This window comes from Diabrotica undecimpunctata, chromosome 3, assembly GCF_040954645.1.
Source record: "Diabrotica undecimpunctata isolate CICGRU chromosome 3, icDiaUnde3, whole genome shotgun sequence".
Classification (NCBI taxonomy): Eukaryota; Metazoa; Arthropoda; class Insecta; order Coleoptera; family Chrysomelidae; genus Diabrotica; species Diabrotica undecimpunctata.
Window position 1 is genome coordinate 1,259,588 of NC_092805.1, and position 25,916 is coordinate 1,285,503.

Sequence of the window (25,916 nt, forward strand, 5' to 3'; positions counted from 1 at the left end):
CGAAGTATAAATGACGAATTGGAGAATTATCAAATAGTCTTGACATACACGCACATATAACGAACAAACTTGAATTTAAAAAATGTATAAATGGAAGTTTACTATGGAATCCAGCAACAATGGATGTAAATAACCTAAATCAAGAAATAGTAGATGCAATGAAACAACTCAAGAATTGCAAAAAAAATCAGCAAAAACGAAATAAAAAAAAAAGAACATAGACTACTAAAAAGCCAGGGAAATGTCAACTTCCAAGAAATGGACACAATAAACAAAGAAATATTAGAAAATATAAGTACTAGAACGTTACATAAAATTACAGAAGACACAGAAGCATGAAAATACTGTAGAGAAAAATTGTAAATGACAAAAAGAAAATAAAATCACATATGGATCAAGTATATTACATATAATGGAAAATGTTTTTTCTTCTTCTAAATGTACCTATCTTCTAGAGATGTTGGCGACACATTGACCTATCTTATTCTATTCACAGCAGCTCGAAATAGATCTGTTAACGTTAGACCAGTCCACTTCCTAAGATTGGCCAGCTAGGATATACGTCTACGTCCAGGGCCTCTCTTATCCTCAATCTTGCCTTGTAGAATCAACTGTAAAAGTCGGTATTTATTATTACGCATGATGTGGCCGAAGTAAGTCAATTTTCTGTTCTTTACGGTCCTTTACGTTTTTTTCTACTCCATAGAGAAAGACACTAAAGACGGAACATCTAAGAATTCGTATGCGTATATTGATACTTAAAGATAAGTTGTAGAGAATTTTCCTAAGGCTATTGAAACAGTTTCTGGCTTTTTAACTACAAGTTTTTATTTCATAGCTGTGATCCCATAATTCAAGGAAAAGTAGAGGGTAGGAGAAGCGTAGGAAGAAGTCGCGTTTCCTGGTTAAAGAACCTGAGGGAGTGGTTTGGTTGCAGCTCAAGGCAATTGTTTAGAGCAGCTGCCTCGAAGGTCAGAATAGCCATGATGATTGCTAACCTTCGTCGCGGAGATGGCTCTTAAAGAAGAAGAAGATCCCAAGTATCCTTAATATTGCAGCCCAAATAGCATATTTTTTCCACTTTTTCTAACGGTGTATCGCCTATTGTAATTTGTGCGTTTACATTGGTGTTTTTACTAATGATCATTCTTTTTGTCTTCTTGCAATTTAGTTTTAGGTCGTATTTGTTAAATGTTTCTACAACGTTATCCATCATCCTTTGCGCACTATCTGCCAGCAATACTGTATCGTCTGCATATCTAATATTGTTTATAAGTTGGCCATTTACAGCAATTCCATCTTCTGATTCGTCCAAGGCCTCTCTAAAGACGATGAGCTAATACAAATCAATAAATCGGCCACAGAACAATGACAAACAAGAACAAAGGTAATGATTACATTGGTCGTTTGAAGGGATGTAAAAGCTGGGTTATGACACATACAATCCAAAGAGTAATTGCAAGATTTGATAAAAAAACGTTCGTGTAACCTTCTGTCTAATGTTAGGGTTTTCAGTTCGCGGAAGTGCCCCTAACATGATTCAACGACCTCTCACGTGCCCGAGACCGATGGCTTTACGTGCCCTTCGAAGCACGTTGACAGTTCAGTTAAATTATAAATTAAAAGAATTTAATTACATATATTCAAATGCAAATCTGCAATTCTTGTTGCCAATAGTGGAGGGTTCAGACTTGAGCAATTAAAATAATGCGTTTGCAGATGCAGGTATAACATATTTTCTGTATATAACAAATAGTCAGTTTTTTCTTAATTATTGATTAATAGTTTTGTTTTTAAATCAGTAGAATTATTATTTATAATATTCACATATTTCACATATTATTATAACAATTTCAAAAACAATATTAAGGTAGGAATCAACATCGATAAATATACATTCAACATTTAGAAAATTTATTCTCGGACATATTAGAATGTTTTATATTAGAGAAATGTTATACAGATAATATATACGAGTGGATTAAGCGTTTTTTAGATGAACTAATAAGTAATGTATTTATTATAATAAAGTTGGAAAATAAGTTTCATTGTTTGTTAGGTATTTAATTATAGTCGTCTCTAGTCTTTTTTATTCAGGGTTCCAATTCCTAAAATCAAGCCCTACATTCATATATTTCTTTTTAATTTCCAACAATGATATTTTTATTTATGAAACACAGTTTACATTTTTTTGAAATAATTTTTTAAATCCAAGATTTATTTGTTAAAAAAATAAATTTTTTATACGCGAGCTGCCTTTTCCCATTTAAAAGCTTTTATAACCGAGGAGTTGATGACTAGAGCCATACCTATGAGCATTTATAATGTTTGTAGTGTTGTTGGTACCGTCTACTCTAAAGTATTCACTCCTGTCAACATTCTTAATGGATTTTAAAAAACAGGCATGATTTTATATCATCTTATGTCACTGATGGACCCGAAGAACACGAAAATGGAAATGGTAACGAAAATAATGCTAATTAAGGTATTCAGGACGTGAAAGATGTTCAAGATGTAAAAAATAATCAGGATGTAGAAGATCCACGGTATATTAGCCCAATTAATAACCCATCCAATATAATAACCTCCCAGGAAATTAGACCACATATCAAAGATGCTACTAGGAAAAACCTTAGGAAAAGCAGAAAAAAGTTACAGTGAGCAATAATAACAGATACCTCCATAAAAAATGCCTAGAGGAACAGCATAAAGAAAGATTGGCTGAAAAAACACTTTCAGAACAGAAAAAGCAGAAGGCTAAAAAAGTTTTTAAGTTTTTAATGACGAAATTAGTTCGAACAGTGATTTTAGTGAAAAGCTTTGCAACGATTCTAGCGATTTAGAAAGCTTCATGTTACAGTTATAACAGTAAGTTAATATAAGTAAAATACATGACAAAAAAACTGGTAAACAATAATTTGGTTAGGTTATTAAGATAAGTGGAGATGAATCTAATATCTCTTTTATGAAGAGAATTGTGGCCAGCAAATTTGTTTCCCCGACAAACCCGATGCAGATACCGTAGGAGCAGAAGATATTTTACTAAAGCTGTCCCCTCCTGCCATTAACGGAAGTACAGCTAGGGCTTCTCGCCAGTTTATGTTTTCTGTGAATTTTTTTTATTTAAAATAAGAGTAAAAGTGTTTTTATTAAAAATACCACTATGAACCACTATGATTCCCACAATGGACCATATCAAGGTTTATTGTGGGACTTGTTGAATCCTATTTAATATAAATAAAGGATTACTTGAAATTATTATTAGTTTGCTTCCATACATCCATACCCATGCATAGGTACAGTTACTATAATTTACAAACGCTTAATTAAGGTGCTATACACTTTTGAAAAAAAAAAAACGTCCCACTTGGACCAGTTTTCCCTACTTTACTCGAGTTTAAAACTGCTTCTTTAAAGCTTTTCTATTTTTCTTCCGAGTCTAATCTAAATGGTTCTTTGCTTATTTTGCTGGTTATTCTTTCTTCGTACTTTTTCTTCAGTATTATCTTCTAGTATTCCTTCAATTGTGTAATTGTTTTTAAGACCAATGTTGAAACGCCATAATACAACATTGGAGACTTTACAAAGGTAGATGACCAAGAGAAAGATTACAGATGAAATAGGTAGATGATGTTAAAAAAAACAGGTGCAAATTGGAAGTATGCCGCTCAGGGTAGAGATCGATGAAAGGAAATGGGAGAAGCTCATATCCAAAAATGGACGATAAAAGATGGGCAAAATTCTGTAGGTCCGATTTTCAGTTGTGTCAGTTTTATAATCAAAATAAAAAAGTAAAAGTATACCTAGGGCCTCAGATATATATTTTGTCATACCATATATAATAAATAATTTTTTTTTATATTTTGGACACATTTTAGCTATTTGTGTTTTGTGTTGTACAAACATTGTATCGAAAAATATTTTGTCTTAATATATCATCAAAGTACGGACCTATCTAACAATTAAAAATGTATCTCAATATAATCCTGACATATCCGTTTACATTACAGAGACACAAATGATATTGTGCCTAAAATAAAGGTATCTACAAACAAAACAAAAAAAAATTATATGTGTAAATAATTACCAAAAAACACCTAATCGTATTGCATTGTGATATCCTCAGTAAATAAGCTGTCCAATAAAATATCGTAACGAAATTTTCTTATATAAAACATTCTATATCGTTAGGCTATTAAGTACCCTAATTTTGTAAAACATATATGTATAGAAACATTTAATACATACCAAGTATACTTACATTAAATTATATCTGTTTATTCTATTTAACAAAAAAATTCAGAATAAAATCTCAGCACCAATTCCTATTCTACTATCTTTGTATGTCTCTTTAAAGAAGTTTCATTTTGAACTAAGTATTTATAACAGAGAACCGTGGAAACTTCTTAGTTTAAAGTTTCCGTTTTAGTAAAATGTTACAGTGGAGTTAAATTACGAAATGAAACAAATAAATTTAAAATAGAACGAATATTAAACAAAATATTGATATCTATAACCAGAATTTTATTTATACTTATAAAGTTTTCGTTCCTAAAGTTAGTAGTTGTCTTTTTAATTGGTCTGTTTGATAATGCTAGTGTTTATGGTAAACTTACTCAATTTTACTGTGTTTTTTCTTTTATTTTAAAGATAACTATAAAAAAAACGATAAATATAAAGGAATGAAATGTGCTAAAGCTGAGAAAAGCACTGCCGTTGAACTGTACCTTAAAACATAACCAATATACCAATTAATACACTTTAGTTGCCATCTAGAATCCATTCAGGCAAGGTCTCAGGGTTAACAACAACGCCTATTGGGAGTTTCGTCTGTTGAATACTTTAACCTTACAACATATTTTTAACAATAATGCAACAACAACAAATTTTGAAACTTTTTAAGGGTTTTTATCCAGATGTTTAATGGTTTAACTCATGTATACCTGGTAATAATACATTGATGATGGACTTTTTAGTTCGAAAACGTTGTGTGATGTGGCTCGAAAGAATCTTTTTAATTAAATACCTTTTATGAAGGATTTTTAAATAAAAATTTTTTATATGATCATATTATATTTACAGTAAAAGGAGACCAGGAACAATACAAACCTTGGTAATAAAATGGAGAACTTGGTTTAATATCTAAACAATCACTAAATTGTTAAAAGTTAAATTATCTACCAAAGAGCTAATAGGTAAAAGAAGACAACTGACAGAAAAATACGGCCCCAACTACACAACAATGAAGAAATTAGATAAGATATCCACCGATCAATTCGAAAAGACGTAAGAGAAAACAATACAAGAAAAACAACTCAAATAATTCAAGAAAACATAAGTTTAAACATTTTGAGGCGAAAAACGTACAACATAGGTAACACAAATATTTACGAAATAAAAAACAAAGATGGAAACATTACTACTGCTAAAACCAAAATCCTTGAGGTTATCGAATCCGTTTATCGCGAAATGTATTAGAGCACTAACGAAAGGCAAGATCCAGCTCCTGCCCAAAATCACAAACTAGGTACTTAGGACATGAAATTTGGTTGGACAGAGATAACCAGACATGTGAGCTCCCACGTAGCAAGGTAGTGACTAAAATTCACGTGACTTCAAAGGCTAAGGAGCACCAGATATTTATTGTCTCTCTGAGAGACCGAATCCCAAACGAAATACGTCGTAGAAAAAAAGAACAACAGACGTCATCGAAAAAATCGCGTCGCTAAAATGGAATTGGGCAGGACACGTCGCCACCTTATCAGACAACCGATGAACAAAACGTATTGTCAAGTGGAGACCAAAACAGATACAGAGATAGACCGAGACAGATAGAAAGGTCTGAGGGAGACCTATGTCCAGCAATGACGCATACAGGTTGATGATGATGAAGAACCAAAGTGAACAACAAAGTTTACGCCATAAACCAGCACGTTCCTATACCAGAAATGACCAATAAGACGACCACCAGACCACAGACTAATAGGAAGATAATAGTGCAGAAAGCCAGAGCTCTGCAATAATCATATCATTATTAATAAATAAATTAAGCTTTTTTATCTCTTCCAGAAATGTATTACTATAAACGTTTTAATATTCACACTTGAATGCTAATCAAAAGACACACTCCTGTTTCATGGACTTGGAAGACGCTTTCGACTGTATACGCCACGATTCATGCGTGCGATTCAAGACATTCTTAAAAGTAAAGGTATTAATGATATATCTACGAATTATTCTGAATTAATATTGAAATTAAATATGAATAAAAGATCAGATATATAACGAAATAAGTATAAGATAGGCTATGTGTCATGACATATATTTACCATAAAGATGTCATGCAAGTATCAGTTGAACCAGGATATTTTCTTTAATAAATTCTGGATTATGTATATCAATATGGATTAAATTATATAGTTAAACTAAAAGTATGTTAAAACTTATTTTTTTTCGATAATTTAAATGGTTATAATACATACCACAAAATGAATAAAATATAGTTAAAATATAACAAAGAAAAATGTCATAAAAACGCCTAGTTAATGAAACTTCTTTCCATACAATATCTACACCGACGTATTTCTCTCGGTAGCGAAATTTTCTCTTTGTCAGCCAACCATCATGCACATGGCGACTTTTAAAACAGATTCTTTTTCCTCATGCATCTTGCTGATGCCTCTCTTGGCACTACGTCACCTGGAATCCATCATGTCGCCACCTGGATCGCTGTCTTCTCCGAGCGAGTTGGCTTGGTGCTGCATGTTATAGCTGGGAGACCGGAAGTGCTTGCCTTGCAGCTGAGAACCATCAGAGCCTCGACGGGAGTCTCTCTGGCGTCTGGTGCAGAAGCATTTACAGATGATTCTCTTGAATGCAAACCTATAACACAATATTTTTTATCAAAAAATGTTCAAAAAAATGAACGCTAGGTGAACGTAAACGGATAATGTCAAAGTATGTTTACAGATTAAAACCATACATATCTAATAGATCAGGCGGTATCTATTCTGAAACAGCCTCATTTGGGCAAATTTTAAATGATCCTGGGTAATTCTCCGACTATGCAAACTTGGTCAGACAACCCCTCTCGATTTGACTTATATTTTAAAGGCCTATTCTAAACTGTAAATATGATGATTTAATATATTTTAATCTTCTAGATCCAATATTGAGGTCTATACAGGGTGTAACACAAAGGTAGTTCATAAATTAAATGACGTATTCTGGGACCAAAAAAAGTTCGATTAAACCTATCTTACCCTAGTGCAAATGTGCACATAAAAAAAGCTACAGCTCTTTGAAGTCACAAAATAAAAATCGATTTTTGCCAATATATCGAAAACTGTTAGAGATTTTATATTGAAAATGGACATGTAGCTTTCTTATGAAATTTGTACACCCCATAAAAATTTTATGGAGGTTTTGTTCCTTTAAACCCCCCCAAATGTTTGTATACGTTCCAGTTAAATTATTATTGTGGTACCATGAGTTATACACAATGTTTTTAAAACTTTTTTGCCTCCTAGTAGTTTTCGATAAGCCAGATTTTATCGAAATGGGGCCACTTTTTTATTATGTTTTAAAAATTTTCTAGTCGGCTTTATAACACTTGTTGCTATGGTTACTATGTATTAAATAGTATCATCAATAATACATATTCTCAGTAATAAATATTCCAATTATTTTGCATTTAAGACTATTAAGAAAAACTAAATTTTCTACACTTCCATTTCCACCATTTTCACAATGGTGTTCACGTTTTCAGAAATGTCAGTTAGGCATTTAATTCTGGGTAAGTTTATTATTGGTCATTTGGTTATTACAGGTAAATGCCAAGAAAATAGTGCAGGAGCTGCAAGGCGTTATGCAGAAAAATATCCTAATCGAAATACACCAGGCAGACGATTATTTCTTTCCATCGATCGTCGTTTACGAGAGACAGGTACATTGCTACCGCAACTTGTTGGTAGTAATGGTCGACCAAAAGGAGATACAAAGGATAAAGAGCTTTTCTTCTTCAGGTACCATCTCCGCTACGGAGGTTGGCAATCATCATAGCTATTTTAATTTTTGAGGCAGTAGCTCTAAAAAGTTGTTTTGAGCTGCATCCAAACCATTCTCTCAGGTTCTTGAGCCATGAAATTTGTCTTCTTCCGATGCTTCTTCTGCCATCTATCTTTCCTTGCATTATGAGTCGCAGGATGCCATACTTCTCGCCCTGCATCACATGTCCGACATACTGTAGCTTTCTTTCTTTAATTGTTAGTTTAACTTCCTTCTCTTTACCTATTCTTCTCAGTACTTCATTGTTCGTAACTCTATCTACCCAGAAAACCCTCATAATTCTTCTATAGGTCCACATTTCAAAGGCGTTAAGTCGTCTCATTAGAAGAGAAGAGCTTTTGGAAGCAATTAAAGAAATCCCTGGAAGCAGTACAAGGGTAGTAGCGGCTCAATTAGACGTTTCTTTCATGATGATTTGGAGAATATTCAAGGGACATCAGTTTGATCCTTATTACTTAACACCCGTTTAAGAATTACTGCATGAAGTTTATCATAACAGAATAGAGTTTTGCGATTGGTTTTTAACATACAAAATATCAATTTTCAATCAAGTCAATGTTTGGACAGGAATTGTGGATAATAACCTAATAGGGCCAGTATTTCTTAGAAACAATTTAAACGGTGAAAATTATTTACACTGTCTACAAAACGTGTTACTAGAGTAGATATTTAGACGAGGTCAATCTCGCAGTCAGAAAAAATATGTGGTTTTTACAGGATGGCACTTCAGCGCATAAGCATAATGAAATAAGAGAAATAAGAGAATATCCTAAACGAATTGGAAGAGGCTCTGATGCGCCTATTTCTTGGACACCTAAAGGTGCAGATCTTAACCCAATTGACTTCAGGGGTTTTATGGAAGGGACGTATATTCCGTACCAATTACGAACTAACAACAACTAACGAATATAATCATGCAAATCGATTTCGTCAGAGGCCCACGATTTTCTAAAATATTCGATTTTCCTTTTTAAAACGGTGTCGACTGTGTATTCAAGAAAATGGAGGTCATTTTAAACATTTGTAAAATCCAACACATATTTGTAAATGGTTAAGTAAGATTATAGGGACCTGTTTAATAATATTAAATTTATTTATATTTTACCTTTTGTTAGGTACTCAGAAACTTTAAAACCTATTAAAAAAGAAGCCGCATCTCGATAAACAGTGGCTTATCGAAAGAGTACTAAGAGGCAAAAAAGTTTTGTAAACATTGTATTTACCTAACGACACCATAATAATAATTTAATTGGTCTGAATACAGGCATTTGGTGAGGGGTTTAACGGAGAAGAGAACCGCCATAAAATTTTTATAAGGTGTACAAATTTCACTGTTATTTTTTCCTGCCATAAGAGGTCTATATAAAAGCCACATGTCTATATAAAATTTCTCAACAGTTTTCGATATATTAGAAAAGATCGATTTTTATTTTGTAACTTCAAAGGGCTTTAACTTTTTCTATATGCACATTGCACAATGGTAAGTTAGGTTTAATCGAACTATTTTTGGTCCCAGAATAAGTGATTTAATTTATGACCTACCTTTTTGTTACACCCAAGTAATTCAAAATATTTTTCAGGAAAAAATTGATTTCCGTCTGTTTCTTGCATATATGCCCAAAAATATCCAAAAATATATTTTTATTGTAAAATTTTTTTCTAAAAACGATGCCGGTATTAGCTTAATTATCAAGGAAAACTCGGAACATTTTAAAAACATCCTTTTTCTTAAAAAAATTATATCTCAAAAACTTATCATTTTTTTTCTTTAAAAATTTAGGAAAATGTATTAAAATGTATATAACAGATAGACTGCCCCAATCTTATATAGGCCAAATAAATCGTAGCATTTAAAATAGGATTTATGAACATTCCATTTCTGTTTGCAACTCCGATTCAATTCCAGCTCTAGGTCTTAGAAACAAGTTAAATTTCGCAAAAACTATTCAACCGATTTGGTCCATCTTTTGCAAACAATTTAATTCTTTTTCTATTATCTCATAATACAAATTTCAACTACCAAACCCGTCTACACAGTTATGACGAAAAAATTCTAATTTTTGACTAACTTGATTGGTCTAATTAACAACATACCTGAAGTCTTTGGAGAAGAGTGCGTATATCAACGGATTTATGGCACTGTTGCAGTATCCAAGCCAGAACAGGGTGGAGAACAACAACGGGTGGATGCAGTCGTGGCAAAACGCCCGTACCAGGTACATTGTGAAGAAGGGTAGCCAGCAGAATATGAATCCGCCAACAATAATGCCCAGAGTTTTGGCAGCTTTCGTTTCCATACGAAAGCGTTTAACCTAGAACAAGGCAGTGTTGAGGTATATTCGTATAATTGTAAAAATGGGTTCATTCCGTTTATAAAGCAAATCAAAAGTATGTGTGTGTGCAGGTGATTTAGCTGTGGAAAAGTATTAAAAACTTATTTTATAAAGATATGTAATAATATAGATTAATAGGAGTATTATGATTAGCAAAAATATAGTTCATAATATTAACAAAAGTAAAGAGCATACATCCATTATACAGGGTGAGTCATGAGGAACTTTACATACTTCTACCATATGTAGAGTCCCTCAGGGAGCATATCATGTGGCCACTAAAAAATGTCAACTCCTCTTCTTTATTAATTAACAGGGTGATTTGTGTAATTTACCATTTATTTCATTTTACTGTAGTGTTTATACGGCTCATTTGATTTTTTGAATTTTTGCATGATACAGTACACTACTATCAAGCATTCGACTGGTATTAGCTAAACTAAAAAATTCCAGGACTGGCTTTGGAAAAATTAATTTAGGGATTCGTATTAAATATTACACCCTGTATAATTTTTTTTTTAAAATGCAATAAGTGATTTTCAAACTACATAAATAGCCAATGAAAACGACATAGGCGACAATGTTGTCGCACTTTTATTAAATTTTTAGTGAACGATCAAATCTTACCAAAAATAGAACAACCATAATGAAGTATCAAATTATAAGGTATTAATTTAAACAAATGTTATCAATTTCAAACATTTTAATTAAAATGAGTTCCTACAACATAATCTAATACGTAGAAAATTAACATCTTTACTGTCACTTTGTATTATCTCTACGATAGAATCAATTGTTTTTCAATTTTAAATTTTTACTCATAGATCGTATTGGGGCAGTATTTTCGATAAATAATAAATTGAATTGATTAAAAAGTCAAACCTCTTGTATGTGTTAGTTTTTGTTAATTGTAAATGATTAAAATTTTATGTCAAATAATAATACATTGCATCAACTGTACTAAATAAAAATAAATCTAAAAAAGTTTAAAATGAAGGTTGGCGTTGACCGTTTGACGTTTCTTGATATTTTATACCCATTGTCATTATTATCATTATCAATTGTTATTTATGTGTACAAGAATACATATTTCTTCTGTCATATCTACGTTAAGTACATTGTGTTAGTTTTGGTAGAGCTTTTGTTACTTTCGTTCAAAATGCCACATCAGTTTTCGACCACAGAATATGCAGACATAATATTTGTTTATGGATTCTGTAATGGGAATGGTAGGGCTGCTAGTAGAGAATATCGCAGGATATTTCCTAATCGTCAAACTCCCAGTCATCCAACATTTGGGTCAGTTTTTAATTATTTGCGAGAAAATAGCACTTTTCCTAGTGGAACAACAGAGCGACATGTAGATGAAGCGCAGGAAGATGACATTATGGACGCCGTTACTATGAACCCTACAATAAGCACTAGACAAGTAAGTCGAGAACTCAATGTTAGTCAATCAAAAGTAAGTAGAGTCTTACAAAAAAATAATCTATACCCATATCACATTCAAATGGTTCAGCGACTACATGCTGGATATAAGATCGATAGGTTGGAATTTTGTAGATGGATTAACAATAATCGACCAACGCTATACAGGACACTATTTACAGATGAAGCCCAATTTACCAGAGACGGGATAAATAATTCACGAAATTCACATGTGTGGGCAGAAGAAAATCCCCATGCTATTCGAGAACGTCGTTCTCAGTTAAGGTTTTCGGTTAACGTGTGGATTGGTGTCATAAATAACCAATTAGTAGGTCCTCACTTTTTTGATGGTCCTTTAACAGGGCAGGTCTATTTGAACTTTCTACAAAATATTTTGCCAAATTTGCTTGCCAACGCGAACGTTGCTATCCGAGGGATGTATTTTCAGCATGATGGGGCACCCCCACACTTTTTACTGGCAGTGAGACAACATCTCAATAATGTTTATGGCAACAGGTGGATAGGACGTGCAGGTCCTATTTCGTGGCCTTCAAGATCCCCTGATTTCAATCCCGTTGATTACCATATTTGGGGACGATTGAAGCAACTAGTTTACGCAGTGAATATTAATAACCGACAACAATTAATTGATAGAATTATACATTGTTGTAATACTATTAGAAACGATCCCCAGAGTATCCGTAATTCAATACGTCAATTAACAATTCGGCAACAAAAATGTGTACAGGCTGCAGGGTTCCATTCCGAAAATCTATTTTGAATTATTTTTATTTTGTTACCATTATTGTATCTTTTCCAGTTCTAATTTATGGGTTTATCAAAGCTATGTACATATTTTTAGTTTTTTTTTAAATTGTTCTTCGTTATTGTTAGTAGTTACTGTTTTTTGTTGTGCAGTGACTCAGTTTATCATTTCAATTAAAATGTTTGAAATGTATAACATTTGTTTAAATTAATTACCTTATAATTTGATACTTCATTATGGTTGTTCTATTTTTGGTAAGATTTGATCGTTCACTAAAAATTTAATAAAAGTGCGACAACATTGTCGCATATGTCGTTTTCATTGGCTATTTATCTAGTTTGAACATTACTTATTGCATTTTAAAAAAAATATATACAGGGTGTAATATTTAATACGAATCCCTAAATTAATTTTTCCAAAGCCAGTCCTGGAATTTTTTAGTTTAGCTAATACCAGTCGAATGCTTGATAGTAGTGTACTGTATCATGCAAAAATTCAAAAAATCAAATGAGCCGTATAAACACTTCAGTAAAATGAAATAAATGGTCAATTACACAAATCACCCTGTTAATTAATAAAGAAGAGGAGTTGACATTTTTTAGTGGCCACATGATATGCTCCCTGAGGGACTCTACATATGGTAGAAGTATGTAAAGTTCCTCATGACTCACCCTGTATATTATTATATATTATCTGAACGTTATTTACACTATAAAAATCAGAAATATGTCATACTTAGAGCATGCGCAATCAGTAGTACCAACTAATGCAGTTAATTTCGCTAGACAATAGATACATATGTATATACAAAGGTTTTATTTGTTATGGTTTAACCACATACTTGTAAGAAGGCACATCTGAATGAGCATGGTATTAATAAAAATGGAGAGAAGTTCAGTCATTTGAGATTTGCAGATGACATCGTCCTTATAGCCGATCGTACGGATGATGCAATAATAATTGAAAAATTATATCACACTTCCTTGGAGGTTAGACTAAAGATTAATATGAACAAGACGCAAATAATGACTAATCTGGTGCTAAATTCAAATGTTGCTGTTGATGGAAGGAATATTGCGCAGATTACATCGTATGATGTAGTCTGTAGTACTTAGGACATAAAATTCGGTTGGTCAGAGATAACCAGACATGTGAGCTCCTACTTCTCTCTTTTGTGAGCACATGGGAGCTCTTTTGGGATACTATCCAAGAGATTAAATGTCGCACCGGAAAGGCAAAAAATGCATTCTTGAGCTGATTCTCTCTGTGTTCGCGAGCTATGACCTCACCTTAGAAACAAAAGTAAGGCTCCTTAAATGTTACGCGTACTCATTGCTTCTGTACGGAGTAAAAAAGTGGACATTAAGGGTGGAAACTCTATCAAAACTTCAGGCTTTTGAGCTAGGTTTATACAGAAAATACCATATGCAGACAAAGTCACCAATGAAGAAGTATTACAGAGGATGAACACAACCGCCGATTTGGCATCGTTTGACATCGAAGAAGAATATCCTGGTTTGTTAACCTGAGAGCATCGTATAAAAAGACCTCAACACAGCCATTCCGTATAGCAACCAACAAAGTCATCATAGCCAGAATGATCGCCAACGTTCGGAACAGACCTTCACCCTAAGAAGAATAGCCAACCTTCATTAGTGGTGTCTGCACTAGAAGAAGAAGATGGAAGTACTAACAGAAAGAACAAAATAAACGGCAACTTTTAAAGAACCGATATGATTTAAATTGGAAGTAGACGTAAAATAAATAGAACAAACAGCGAGTAATAAATAATCGCGGATAGATATACCCAGCTCAAGCACTAGGGAATATCAAGTAAGACACCAGGAGCATTAAAGAATGCTGTTATTGGAAAATATGAGGGAGCTGGTGGAAGATTTCTTAACACCATGTAAGTTTATTTTGTTTTACAATTTGTTCAATAACAAAAAATAGGTATTTGTACACGCATTTTTATTTTTCATTAAAATACCGGAATAAACCCATTTCGTAAACAAATTAAATAAAAAATATTGTTTTTTTACAATGTAAAATACTTTTTTTACACTCTTAAATGGTGATAGTACTGCACAGGTGCATACACGGTACTACACTGTAAAAGTAAATGTTTTTTCAAACTCCATGCACGGATCAAAACTTTTTCTTTTCACGAAACTCGAATCCTCAGAAGTGCCAGTTAGATATACATGCAAATTAATCGTATCACTTGCACTTTCGCAAGAGAGAAAAATGATATATCTACACGAAGAAAATTGGTGTAGAACAAAAATTTAAATTAACTAAAAAATGCTACAAGAATTAGAGATGTTTAAAAAACTAAAACAAAAAGACTATAAAAAACTACAATAAACTATTTTACATGGCTATAGGGTGATCACTCATTGGGTTTTTCGTTTATATTGGATTATTTAGTAGCCATATTCATACAAATGATACATTAGAAGACTGTACATAGGATTTGGTTTAAAAGATAAAAAATAAAATTACATATTTTTTTATTCTCATTCTTTTGCACTATTTTTAGGCATTCGTCCATACTTGGTAGTCTCTGAGATTGATAATGTAAACATTTTTGAGTCTATTTATAATAATTATAATTGCTCTTTCGATTGATCTTGGTTCCGCCTAGATATTTACGCATCTTTCCGTTTATGCCTATACCGATTTTTGAAAATGAGGTCACTTCTTGGTGGACTGGCCGTGAAAGCGGTCGACTTTTATTGTGGAACTCCGACAATAAAATTACATTATACAAGGTGATATACATTAAGGGGATGACGTCATCGGCTCATTTTTTAAATGTAACAAATGTATTTTAGGACATTTTTAGATAGATAAAAATTAGCTGAAAGTATAATACTGGGGGTCTAACGGATGTAATGGTTGTTTATGGTTTCTTGAGAAATATTGTTTATTTCTTTACGAATTCTTGTTTTTAAGTGTTCAGTATTTGCAGGTTTCGTTTTATAAACAACATTCTTTAAATAACCTTACATAAAAAAATCCAAAGGATTGAGGTCTGGCAACCTCGCTGGCCATTTAACGTATCCACGTCTTCCAATCTACGTGTTCGGAAAAATTTCGTTTAGGTATCTTCGAACATTCATAGCATAATGCGGAGGCATTGTTGAAACCATAAACTTTCATCAAAATCTCCAGGATTAATTCTACTGGGGAATAAATTAACTAAAGTAGGTACGAGATACCCCCTTAACAACTGAAGGTATGTTGGCCAGTTTAGGGTCAGTGTAAAAGTAGGGTCCGATGATTCTATGTCTTACAATGCCAGCCCATACGTTTACCTCTCGCAGGTATTGTGTATGATATTCCCGCATCCAGTTGGGGTTTTCTTTTGCCCACTATCTACAATTCTGATGGTTGATCTCTCCATTTAATATGAATGTAGCCTCATCAGAAAAAATAATATTTTGAACCAAGAGAGGGTTTCGGTGGCAGTTATTCATCATCGTTTAATTCCTGTACAAGTGTGCATCTAAAGGACTGCCATTTTTCAAGTTTTATTACTCTGCGTACCATTGTTTTGCAAATCTTGAGATCACGACTAACCTTACGGACAGAAGTGCATCCTCTTTAAAAGCAAGTAGAACATCTAATGTTGTATCATAGTTTACAGAGGGACGACGTGATTTGCGTGCATTTTCAACCGTACCAGTTTCTCGAAATGTCTTTTCAATCTTACTTACTGTGGACTGCGTTATGGGTCTCTCTGGATATTTATCATTAAATAAATTACACACTTCCATCCTGAGTTGGCGATTTGTCTCCATACCCAATCATCTTGAGTATTTCAATTCGTTGCTTTACACTTAAATTCATTTCTACTTCAAATTAATTCTAAGCAATAATACAGAACATTTACGAAATTAATACAATTATTGTACTACTTAATTGTTATTGAACGTTACTAAAAATAATTACATTTCACTAAAAACTATTATTAGGCTACTTTTTTGCAATTGATAATAAATAATTTATTTTCCAAGCGCATATCTTTCAAATTATATCCATTAGACCCCGAGTATTATACTTTTTTGGAATCAGCTTATTTTTATCGATTCAAAAATGTCATAAAATATAGGATGTTACATTTAAAAAAGATCCGATGACGTCATCACCTTAATCTGTATCACCTTTTATACCAAATTTTGTTGTAAAATGTAGAACATTAAATTTAAAAATCGACGTGTTTTAGATCTTTTTAAAAGGGTTTTTTATTAAGAAAATATCGAATTTATTCCACACTTTACGGACACACTGTATAAACATACATGTATACTTATATATAAACTAAATACTTGTTGTTTCGAATATAAATTTCCGGAACAATCTATTGGTGCAGCTAAATCCATGCAAATGCTTAGGGCTTTGCAAGAAATCTTTTTGTTTCTGAATAAAACCCAACAGTCCCTTTTCCGTTTATCATTTAAAAGTAATCTAGCTCTGACCTATATTTAAAAACATCTTTTCAGACAGAATACCAACAATTTTATGATTTTCAAAATAATCTTTGTTATTTTCAATGATTAATATAGATTTTATTAAATACTTCAATTTTTCTTCGTATAGACGTGGCTGACAAACCTGTTGTTTCGAATAAAGGTTTACAAAACAATCCACCGGTGCAGGTAAATCCATGCAAATTCAGAGGGCTTTGCAGGAAATCTTTTTGTTTCTGAATAAAACCCAAAGCTCCCTTTTCCGTTCACCATTTAAAAAATAATGCGGCTCTGACCTATATTTAGAAATGTTGTCAGACAAGTGTCAGGGCCTTGACTGAATAGGGTCTCGGTAAAATTTTCTTTTATTATTCATGGTTTATACAATGTGTTTGGTCAGCAACTGTTGAAAGAAAAAATAAAAAAAACAATAAAAAAGGCCTTACCATATTTAATAAAAATAATCAATAATCAATATCTAAATCAATTTCTATTATTATAAGACGTCTTTTGACATCCGGTATCTTTATCCATCTGTTAAGGAATTTTCATATAATTGCTGCACCTGCTTTCTTTTTTTACGTTTCTTTCTTTAGTCGGCCATGTTTTATGTATTCCGTATTCTTTCTTTGATAATATTGGTGCAAAATAAGACAAAAAATAACAAAGAAATATCCAGTGAAGCTCGAAAGAAAGAAAAATATTTTCAAGACATATAAGTATATAACAAGGGTAAAGTCTAAACATTTTTTTTATATTAGAATTCATTAATTACTATTTAAATGGGAATAAGCCACAATTAAAGGTTAAAATACGTTTATTGACGTTTCAATTTCCACTTCGGAAATCGTTCTCAAAATACAAACATTAGTAAGTTATTTTACTGACGAAACCGAATTCAAATTTTTACCAAATTTGATTCAATATTCATATATTTATATATATATATATATATATATATATATATATATATATATATATATATATATATATATATATATATATATATATGTGAATGGTGAGCAATGAGTATTTTTAATAATATAATATATAGGGTTTTTATCGCGGTTCTCAAAGAATTAGTTTGTAAGTACTATTTTAAATTATCTTTATTATATCTATTATGAAACACACATATATATCTAACCTAGCCAATGTAAATTTAAAATAAACTATCTTTAAATTAAAATTCTTATGAAACTAATTAAATTCTATAGACAATGTAAAATTTAAACAAACTATCTTCAAAATTGAAACTGTTATGACACTAACTAAATTATATTAACAAAATTTTGTACCTTTCTGTCACTGAATGCCTAAATGAACTGTTTTCCACTATATAGATTATAATCACCAGTCAAATGTCTTCTTCTCAGCTTCGGTTATCCTTGTTTTTGTGAAATTACTTTTTCCAATTATCAGCTTCCACCAATTTAAGATATTTTTCTTCACCAACATTTATAAACCACCAAGCAAACCAGCAAATAGCATTTATATTTATCCTTCTTTTCAATATACCAATATCCAATCACCAAATATATTATATATTTATTCTTCTTTTCAATATACCAATATCCAATCACAGAATATATTATATAATTTTAATATTCAATTAATACTTCTTCCATTATACAATCACCATTTATACATAACATAATTTTTAATCTTCAATAATATTCTCTTTATACTGTTTCTTAATCTTCATTTAACTCACTATATTGAACAATTGGACCTTCTGACTTACTGATCGACTGACTCTAACTAACTTTCATACTAAAACTGGACTCATAGTAACTGTACCTCATAACTGATGATTGATAACTGATGCCTTGAATCCAAACCACCGGGTATTTATATCTTTTTCCATGTTCCAGAATCATCTAGCAAGAAATCCTGTTCGATTTGTTCCATTAAACACATGTCTAAATTTTCTGGAACAATCCATTTCGCACACAAGGCCATCTCCGGTGATCTAGAGAATTCCTTTCTTTTCTATTGAAAATTTTGTTGACATTTAGGCTTTTCAGATCAGAATATACACTTAAATCAGTAACTTAACATTCTAATTTAATAAACTACACATTTTAAACAACATATTATAATAACCCCACTTTATATTCGTAGTCATTACTTAAACTGTCACTTGGAGAGTATGTATATCTGGTTGCCTAATCACATGGCTCACTTAAATATATTTACAACATTAAAATACAATTTTTACAATTATTATATGCTAATTTCTTAAAAATGCCCTCACATAAATATATTTTTATAAAATTCTCTAGTATATAACTTATTTAAATAACCAAATACTTTTAATATCTAATATTATCTAATGTGTAACTTATAAATTAATTTCTATAAACACCAATCATATCAATATATATATATATATATATATATATATATATATATATATATATATATATATATAATAATATATATATATATATATATATATATATATATATATATATATATATATATATATATATATATATATATATATATATATAGTGAACATATTATGCGTCAAATTTTTAAGGAATGGCAAGGTGTAGCAAACATAGGAGCAAGAAAAATCAAAAACTAACGTTGTACTGATGACACTGTTATATTGGCGTCATCTCCAGAAGAACTGGAACAAATTATGAATAGGCTAGGCACGGTGAGTACTAAATATGGTTTTAAAAATAAATATGCAGTACACCAAAGTGATGATCATCGTTAGAATCAGAAACAACCAGGCAGAGATAAGAATCATGGCAGGTTAAGAAGTGGTCAGGTAATTTAATTACTTAGGCTTCGTTATTACTAACAGTGGAGGATGCGAAGGCGAGATCCGTCGACGCATCACAATGGACAGAAGGACAACAGGCAAACAAAAATTTGGAAGAACACTTACATCACAAAAAACACAAAATTACGCCTTGTTCGAGCATTGATATTTCCTATCGCCAACTATGCTTCAGAAACTTGGATTCCAATGCGTATAATGGCATTTGAAATGTAGGTCTACCGTAGAATGTTGAAAATACCATGGACCGCCCATCGCACAAATAACTCAATTCTAGCAGAACTTAATATGAAAACTAGACTCATTACAACTATTAACTAAAATATACTGAGATAGTTTGGACATATAACTAGAAAAAGAAAAGGTATGGAGCGAATGATAGTTGAAGGTAACGTAGCGGGTAAAACATTCAGAGGAACATCTCCAGTACGATAGTCGAACCAAATGTAGGAGATCACTGGTTACTTTGGTTAAGGAGGAGAGTTGTTAGCCCTAAACCAACCCCCAAACTGGAGTGCCAAGGACTCTTCTGTTGGGGTTGCCATACCATCGTCTGTTTTGGTCCGCGGGTGGTATTTTATTTCCCACCTACCCGTCGGTCCTAGGACCGATTAGGGCGTTTTTCTATCAACCACCTAGGGACGCATCCAATTTGAGACAGACAACTCCACGCTGAGTTACTTCATGAGTTTTTAACTTAATTGAAACTCTATTTAAATCGTAATAAAAATCCACTTGAAAAAACTGTGTAGGAAACAACACACGTTCAATGATAACGCAGATCTAGGATCAGTAGAAAAAAGATACAGTAGTTAATGTATTGACTACGCCATTGCCTTTAATATCGAAAAAAAAAACACATTGGATATATTTTACTACCTTCTAATGCCGCATATTATATGTATCGATATCAATAAATAACCATAAAAAAGAAAACTACCACCGCAAACTTCCATAATAACTCGAATAACATTTATTGGCTCAGAAACGGCCTACAAAGTACTTTTATTGAGACTTTTATGTCTAATATTAAATTATTAACGGTAAGAAATTGTTTTGTGTTTTGTTGGTATTGTTCGACAAAAGTCATAAAGTTTTGAATTCAGTTCGTTTGACGTAAAGGAAACAGGAACCTGTAATTACTTTTCATTGCGGTCCTATAGATTTTTTCATTGGCGTAGATATCGTATTACATTTAAATAATGGAGAAAGTATCAAGGAAATAAATAAATCAGTAAGAATAAGAACAGAACAAGTACAAATAATAAAATTTTCGGTAAACGAAAAATACTGACGAGTTAGTTATTCTTTTTTCAGACCTTTTACATCCACAGCTTGAGAATTTCTCTATTCTTTACGGTCCTTAGTTTTTCATCTTCAATTTCTAACACCTTTCTCTTTAAGGTCCTTTTATGTTTCATTTAACCATCTCGTTCTTGGCCGATCTACTCTTCTTTTGTAACTTATCTCTGTATTTAACATTTTTGGTATTCTTTTTTCTTTCATTATTTCGAAATGTCCCAACTATCTGAATCTTGATGCTTCTCCAACTTCTGATATTGCAGGCTCTTTAAAAAGACTCATGGTCTAGGCACTGTTTGTTCTTCTATATACCTCTCCGTTTTTTATACCTCCAAAAATTTCTTCTTAATATTTTCCTTTCTCGCATGTTTGTTTCTTCTTCTTCTGTTTTGACAAATTAAAAATAAATAGCAGGGAAGTTATTATAAGAGAAGTATTTTCGACTATTAAAAGGCTTACAAGACAGTAAAACATGACCCCTCTAAATAATTATTATATAATTATATAATCATATAAGCGAAACAACCGCTTATAGTTCCAATGTTTCCAATTAACATAATTCCAATACAAAAAGCTTTAAAACTAATAAATTCCAAGGATAATATATGTATTTTTTAAATTAAACTGCACATTTTTTTATGTAGATTATGTAAATATAAAACGAACTGCATTTCAACCCCATTATGTAATTTCCGCATAAGCTCTTATCGGTTGACTGACAGTATTCATATCCTCCTGCTGCTTCACGTATAAGTTGATTTTCCTTGTTTCCGCAATTTGTATTTAAAAGTTCTGAGGCAGCGTCATGCTTTTTTTATATTCTAATATAAATTTACTTATAAGAAGGTGATGTTTTTCACTTTTTTTGGTTAAAACAAAATTACTTATATTCACTCTGTCTGAGAAAGCTAGATTAAAAATAAACTTTGAACACTAAACTAATGACAAATCTCATGAGTGGAAATGTAACTATTGAAAATAACGTTCGTCACTTTTTTTTTTATAATTTAACAATCAATAGTCTTTTGTAATTACTAATAGTTAGACCATTCATCTTACCTGTGTAGGTATTTCAAATTCATAAAGAGAGTAGTATAGTATAGTATTTATAAAGAAGAATGCAGTACAAATAATAGGATATATGGACAATATAACCATCCTAGCAACAGATAAAAGGATATTAAAGAAAACCTTCCAAGAAATAGAAAACGAAGCTAAACTGAATGGACTGGAAATAAATAAAAATAAAACATGAACGTAAGCACGAAGAAGAAGACACAAATGATAGAACTGACAATAGATGCACACAGTTTCGACGAGGTGGAAGCCTTCAAATATTTGGGAGTACCAGTCAACCGAAGAAATGAAAGAGTAGATATAAAAAGAAGAATTCAAGTGGGATTCACAGCGTTTTATAGAAATAAAAGAATGTTTAGAGATAAGAAGATAAGCAAAAACACAAAAATTAAAATTTACAAAACGACCATAAGACCAATAGTAGTATATGCTACAGAAACACTTACACTAACAGCAAGACAAGAAGAACAATTTAATGTTTTTAAGAGGAAGATTATTAGAAAAATACTGGGACCAAAGAGAAAAAACGAAGAGGAAGCAAGACATTGGATAAATCACAAAATGCAAGAATGGATGGGTTAAGAAAGCATACAGCAATAAAAGCACAAAGAATTAGATGGTATGGATACATAACAAGAAGAGAGAAGAGCTATCCGTTACGAGTTATAACAGAATATACCACCTTTTACCACCAGGTAAAAGAACCAGAGGTAGACCTAAACTGTAATGGAGACAACAAGTGGAAGAAGAATAAAGGAGTATGAAAATTAGAAATATAGAGAGGACAATCAAAGAGAGAGAAGAATCGAGAATAGTAGTGGAGATAGCGAAGTCATACCAGAAACTGTAAAACCAAACACAGAATGGGATCTGGGATCATCCCCCATACAAAAAGGATCTTTAAGTTGATTAATATTAAGTTGATTTGAGTTAATTGCGATGTATTGAAACAGCAAATTTAGCAAGTGTATTTATTATAAATAAAGCATCGCAAAGCCACCTTTTTTTCAGTCTGAATATTATATTTACAATTGAACTAAAATCTTTGTTAGACTAAATAAAATATTATTTTAAGTATTTCTGCTTTTTAAAAAAGTGGTTTCCAAAAGAACTTTCACACTTTGCATAAAATACAAAAACGAATAGTTCTGACTTGGACAGCATTTGGCAAACTAAGCCATATTTTAACTTTAATTCCAATGTGTCATAAGCGAAAGATTTATATTCAATTTGTTAAGCCAGTACAAATTTATGGAGCAGAGACTTAAACACTGACGTAAAAACCAGCAAATAAACTAATACACACACGGTAATACTGGGCGTGAGCCTTTGAGACCAGGCGAAGATCAGGCGATCTAATCCCGATGCTTAAGTGAAACTAGGCAGAGCACTTAGCTAAAACACACGATGGGTGGTGGACTGAGAATAACTATCTACTAGATGGGTCGATGACGTGAAAAAAGTAGCGGGTAACTCGTTACCAGAAGCAGTCTACTCTAGAGAACATTATAAGAAACTGTCGAACGACGTTCAGCAATGAACGGGATTGGCTGTATGATAACGATAATGATGCAGAGAATGCAATGGTACTCTCAGATAACGAAGATAACCTACATTAAATGGTACAAATATTCAAAACAGCGGCTGAGACAATGCAGCTCACTACAATGTGAAAATGTCAACTTTTGCGATAAAAAATTTTTGATGGCAAGAAGAAAAATAGGAAAAATATTACAGCAGTCCTGTACAAATCTGAACCTCCCAGTAAAAGTTTAAATTGAATTTATGATTGTTCTTTAACATCAGAAGAGCCATATGAATAACTGCTCATAGAAACAAATTTACTGTGCAAATATTTGTAGATATTGTAATCATTATCATGTAGCGCTACAACCCTGGGAGGGTCTTGGCTGACTGTACAACTTTTTTTCCAATTTGTTCGGTCTTCCATCAACCTAGGGTTAAATGGCATGTTTATTTTCCGAAGATCTGCTTGGATGTTATCTCTCCATCGCATTCTGGGACGTCCGAGTGGTCTTTTGCCTGTAGTAATGTCCTCCCACAGATACTGTAATGGCTTATATAAATTGTTTGTGGTAAATTTGATTATTTTATTTAATATTTATTAAATTGTGACATCTCTTGTCGTATTAAATGCATCTAACCAATAGCATTGTTTCTAAAGATATAAACCTAATATTATTATCTTTTTGACCTCTTTTAGTACTATAGACTATTGATTATGTACTTAATAAAGGCACTACAACGTTAAAAGGGTTTTATCGTTTCATAAGGCTAATGGACCCGCAAATATGAAAAAACCCCAAAATGCTACTATTTAAAGGGGTGCGTTTTTGAGAAAGTTTGAGAAAGTTGTGTAATAATTGGTCCGTATGCAGTAGGGAGCATTTAAGTAAATTCTGTTTCTTTTTCGTACATACACAAAAGTTGTATAAAATCAAATTTTCTATTAAAATGTTACATTTTAAAGTTTGGTTCGTTTTTTGAATATGTTTTGACAAACATATTCAAAAAACGAACCAAAAAAAAAAACAGAAACACAGGCACAAAAAGTTGTTAAAGTTGTAGCACAAAAAGATATTAAACAGCTCAACCAGTGTACAAGTGCCGAAAGAAGATTACTCGCTACTACTTGTGCAATAATTCGAGCAGATGGAATATTTTTACCTTAGGTCATTGTTTTTCCTCGAGAAAAGTTTAATACGATTTTGCTAAATGGTGCTCCGACAGGAACATTAGGACTAACCAAATGGATGGAAGACCTTATACCTATTCACGCAAGTATTAGATCATTTTATTAAGCATATTGGTGCTAGAAACGAAAACCTGTGTTTTTTAATATATGATAATCACGAATCCCATATGTCTCTGGAAATAGTCGAAAAAGCAAAAGCTAATGGCATAATAATTTCAACCTCACCTCCACATACAAGCAATAAGATTTAGCCTTTGGGCAAATCAGTTTTTTTCCTTCAAAAACTATTATAATAGTGCGATTGTTTATGGCTTCTTAACCACCCCGGCGTTCCTATGACACTGTACCAAATAGCAGAATGTGCTGTTATTGCCCACTCAAAATGAATGATACCCCAGATATATTATGAACGGCTTTAAATCTACATGTCTCTACCCTTTTAATAAACATATTTTTAGTGAAACTGGTTTTTTATTATCGTCGGTTACTGACAGACAGATTGATGATTTTGAAAACTATGACGGAACAAAAGCTATGGTTATACTAAGAAATTCTACCAATCACGAAGAAAATGCAACTGTATCTTTATCTTCAGTTAATATAGTTTCTACTTTATCTAATACAACCCAACAATCTGAACCGAACTTAACTCTTAAAATACCTTCGACATCAAAAAGTCCTTTTATTACCCCATTCGACATATTATGCGGTTTTCCCAAGGCAGCACCCACAAAAAATTTAAATTGTAGAGGGATATCAAAGAAAAGTGTCATTTTAACTAGTAGGCCCGAAATAAAAGAACTTTTTTAAAGAACGGAAGGTAAGAAAACCCCCACAATAGCAGCAGTAAAGAAAGTAAAACGAAAGATTTGGAAAGATTTGGGTACAAAAGGCTGTAAAAAGAACCCTCTTACAAAAAAGACCAAGCCAGTTGAAAGGGATTCTAAAATGGATT

General features: G+C 32.1%; 1 protein-coding gene across 1 annotated transcript in view; it reads right to left on the reverse strand.

The window, feature by feature from the left end:
* Positions 1-6,486: 6,486 nt before the first annotated feature.
* Oamb (Octopamine receptor in mushroom bodies) overlaps positions 6,487-25,916 on the reverse strand; it is a 544,394-nt gene continuing 524,964 nt past the window's right edge. Inside the window, exons 9-10 of the mRNA XM_072525075.1 lie at positions 10,162-10,379; positions 6,487-6,882 (exon numbers count right to left, since the gene is read on the reverse strand). Of these exons, the coding sequence (XP_072381176.1) occupies positions 6,696-6,882; positions 10,162-10,379 (405 nt within the window). The 3' untranslated portion in view covers positions 6,487-6,695. The remainder of the gene's footprint in view (positions 6,883-10,161; positions 10,380-25,916) is intronic.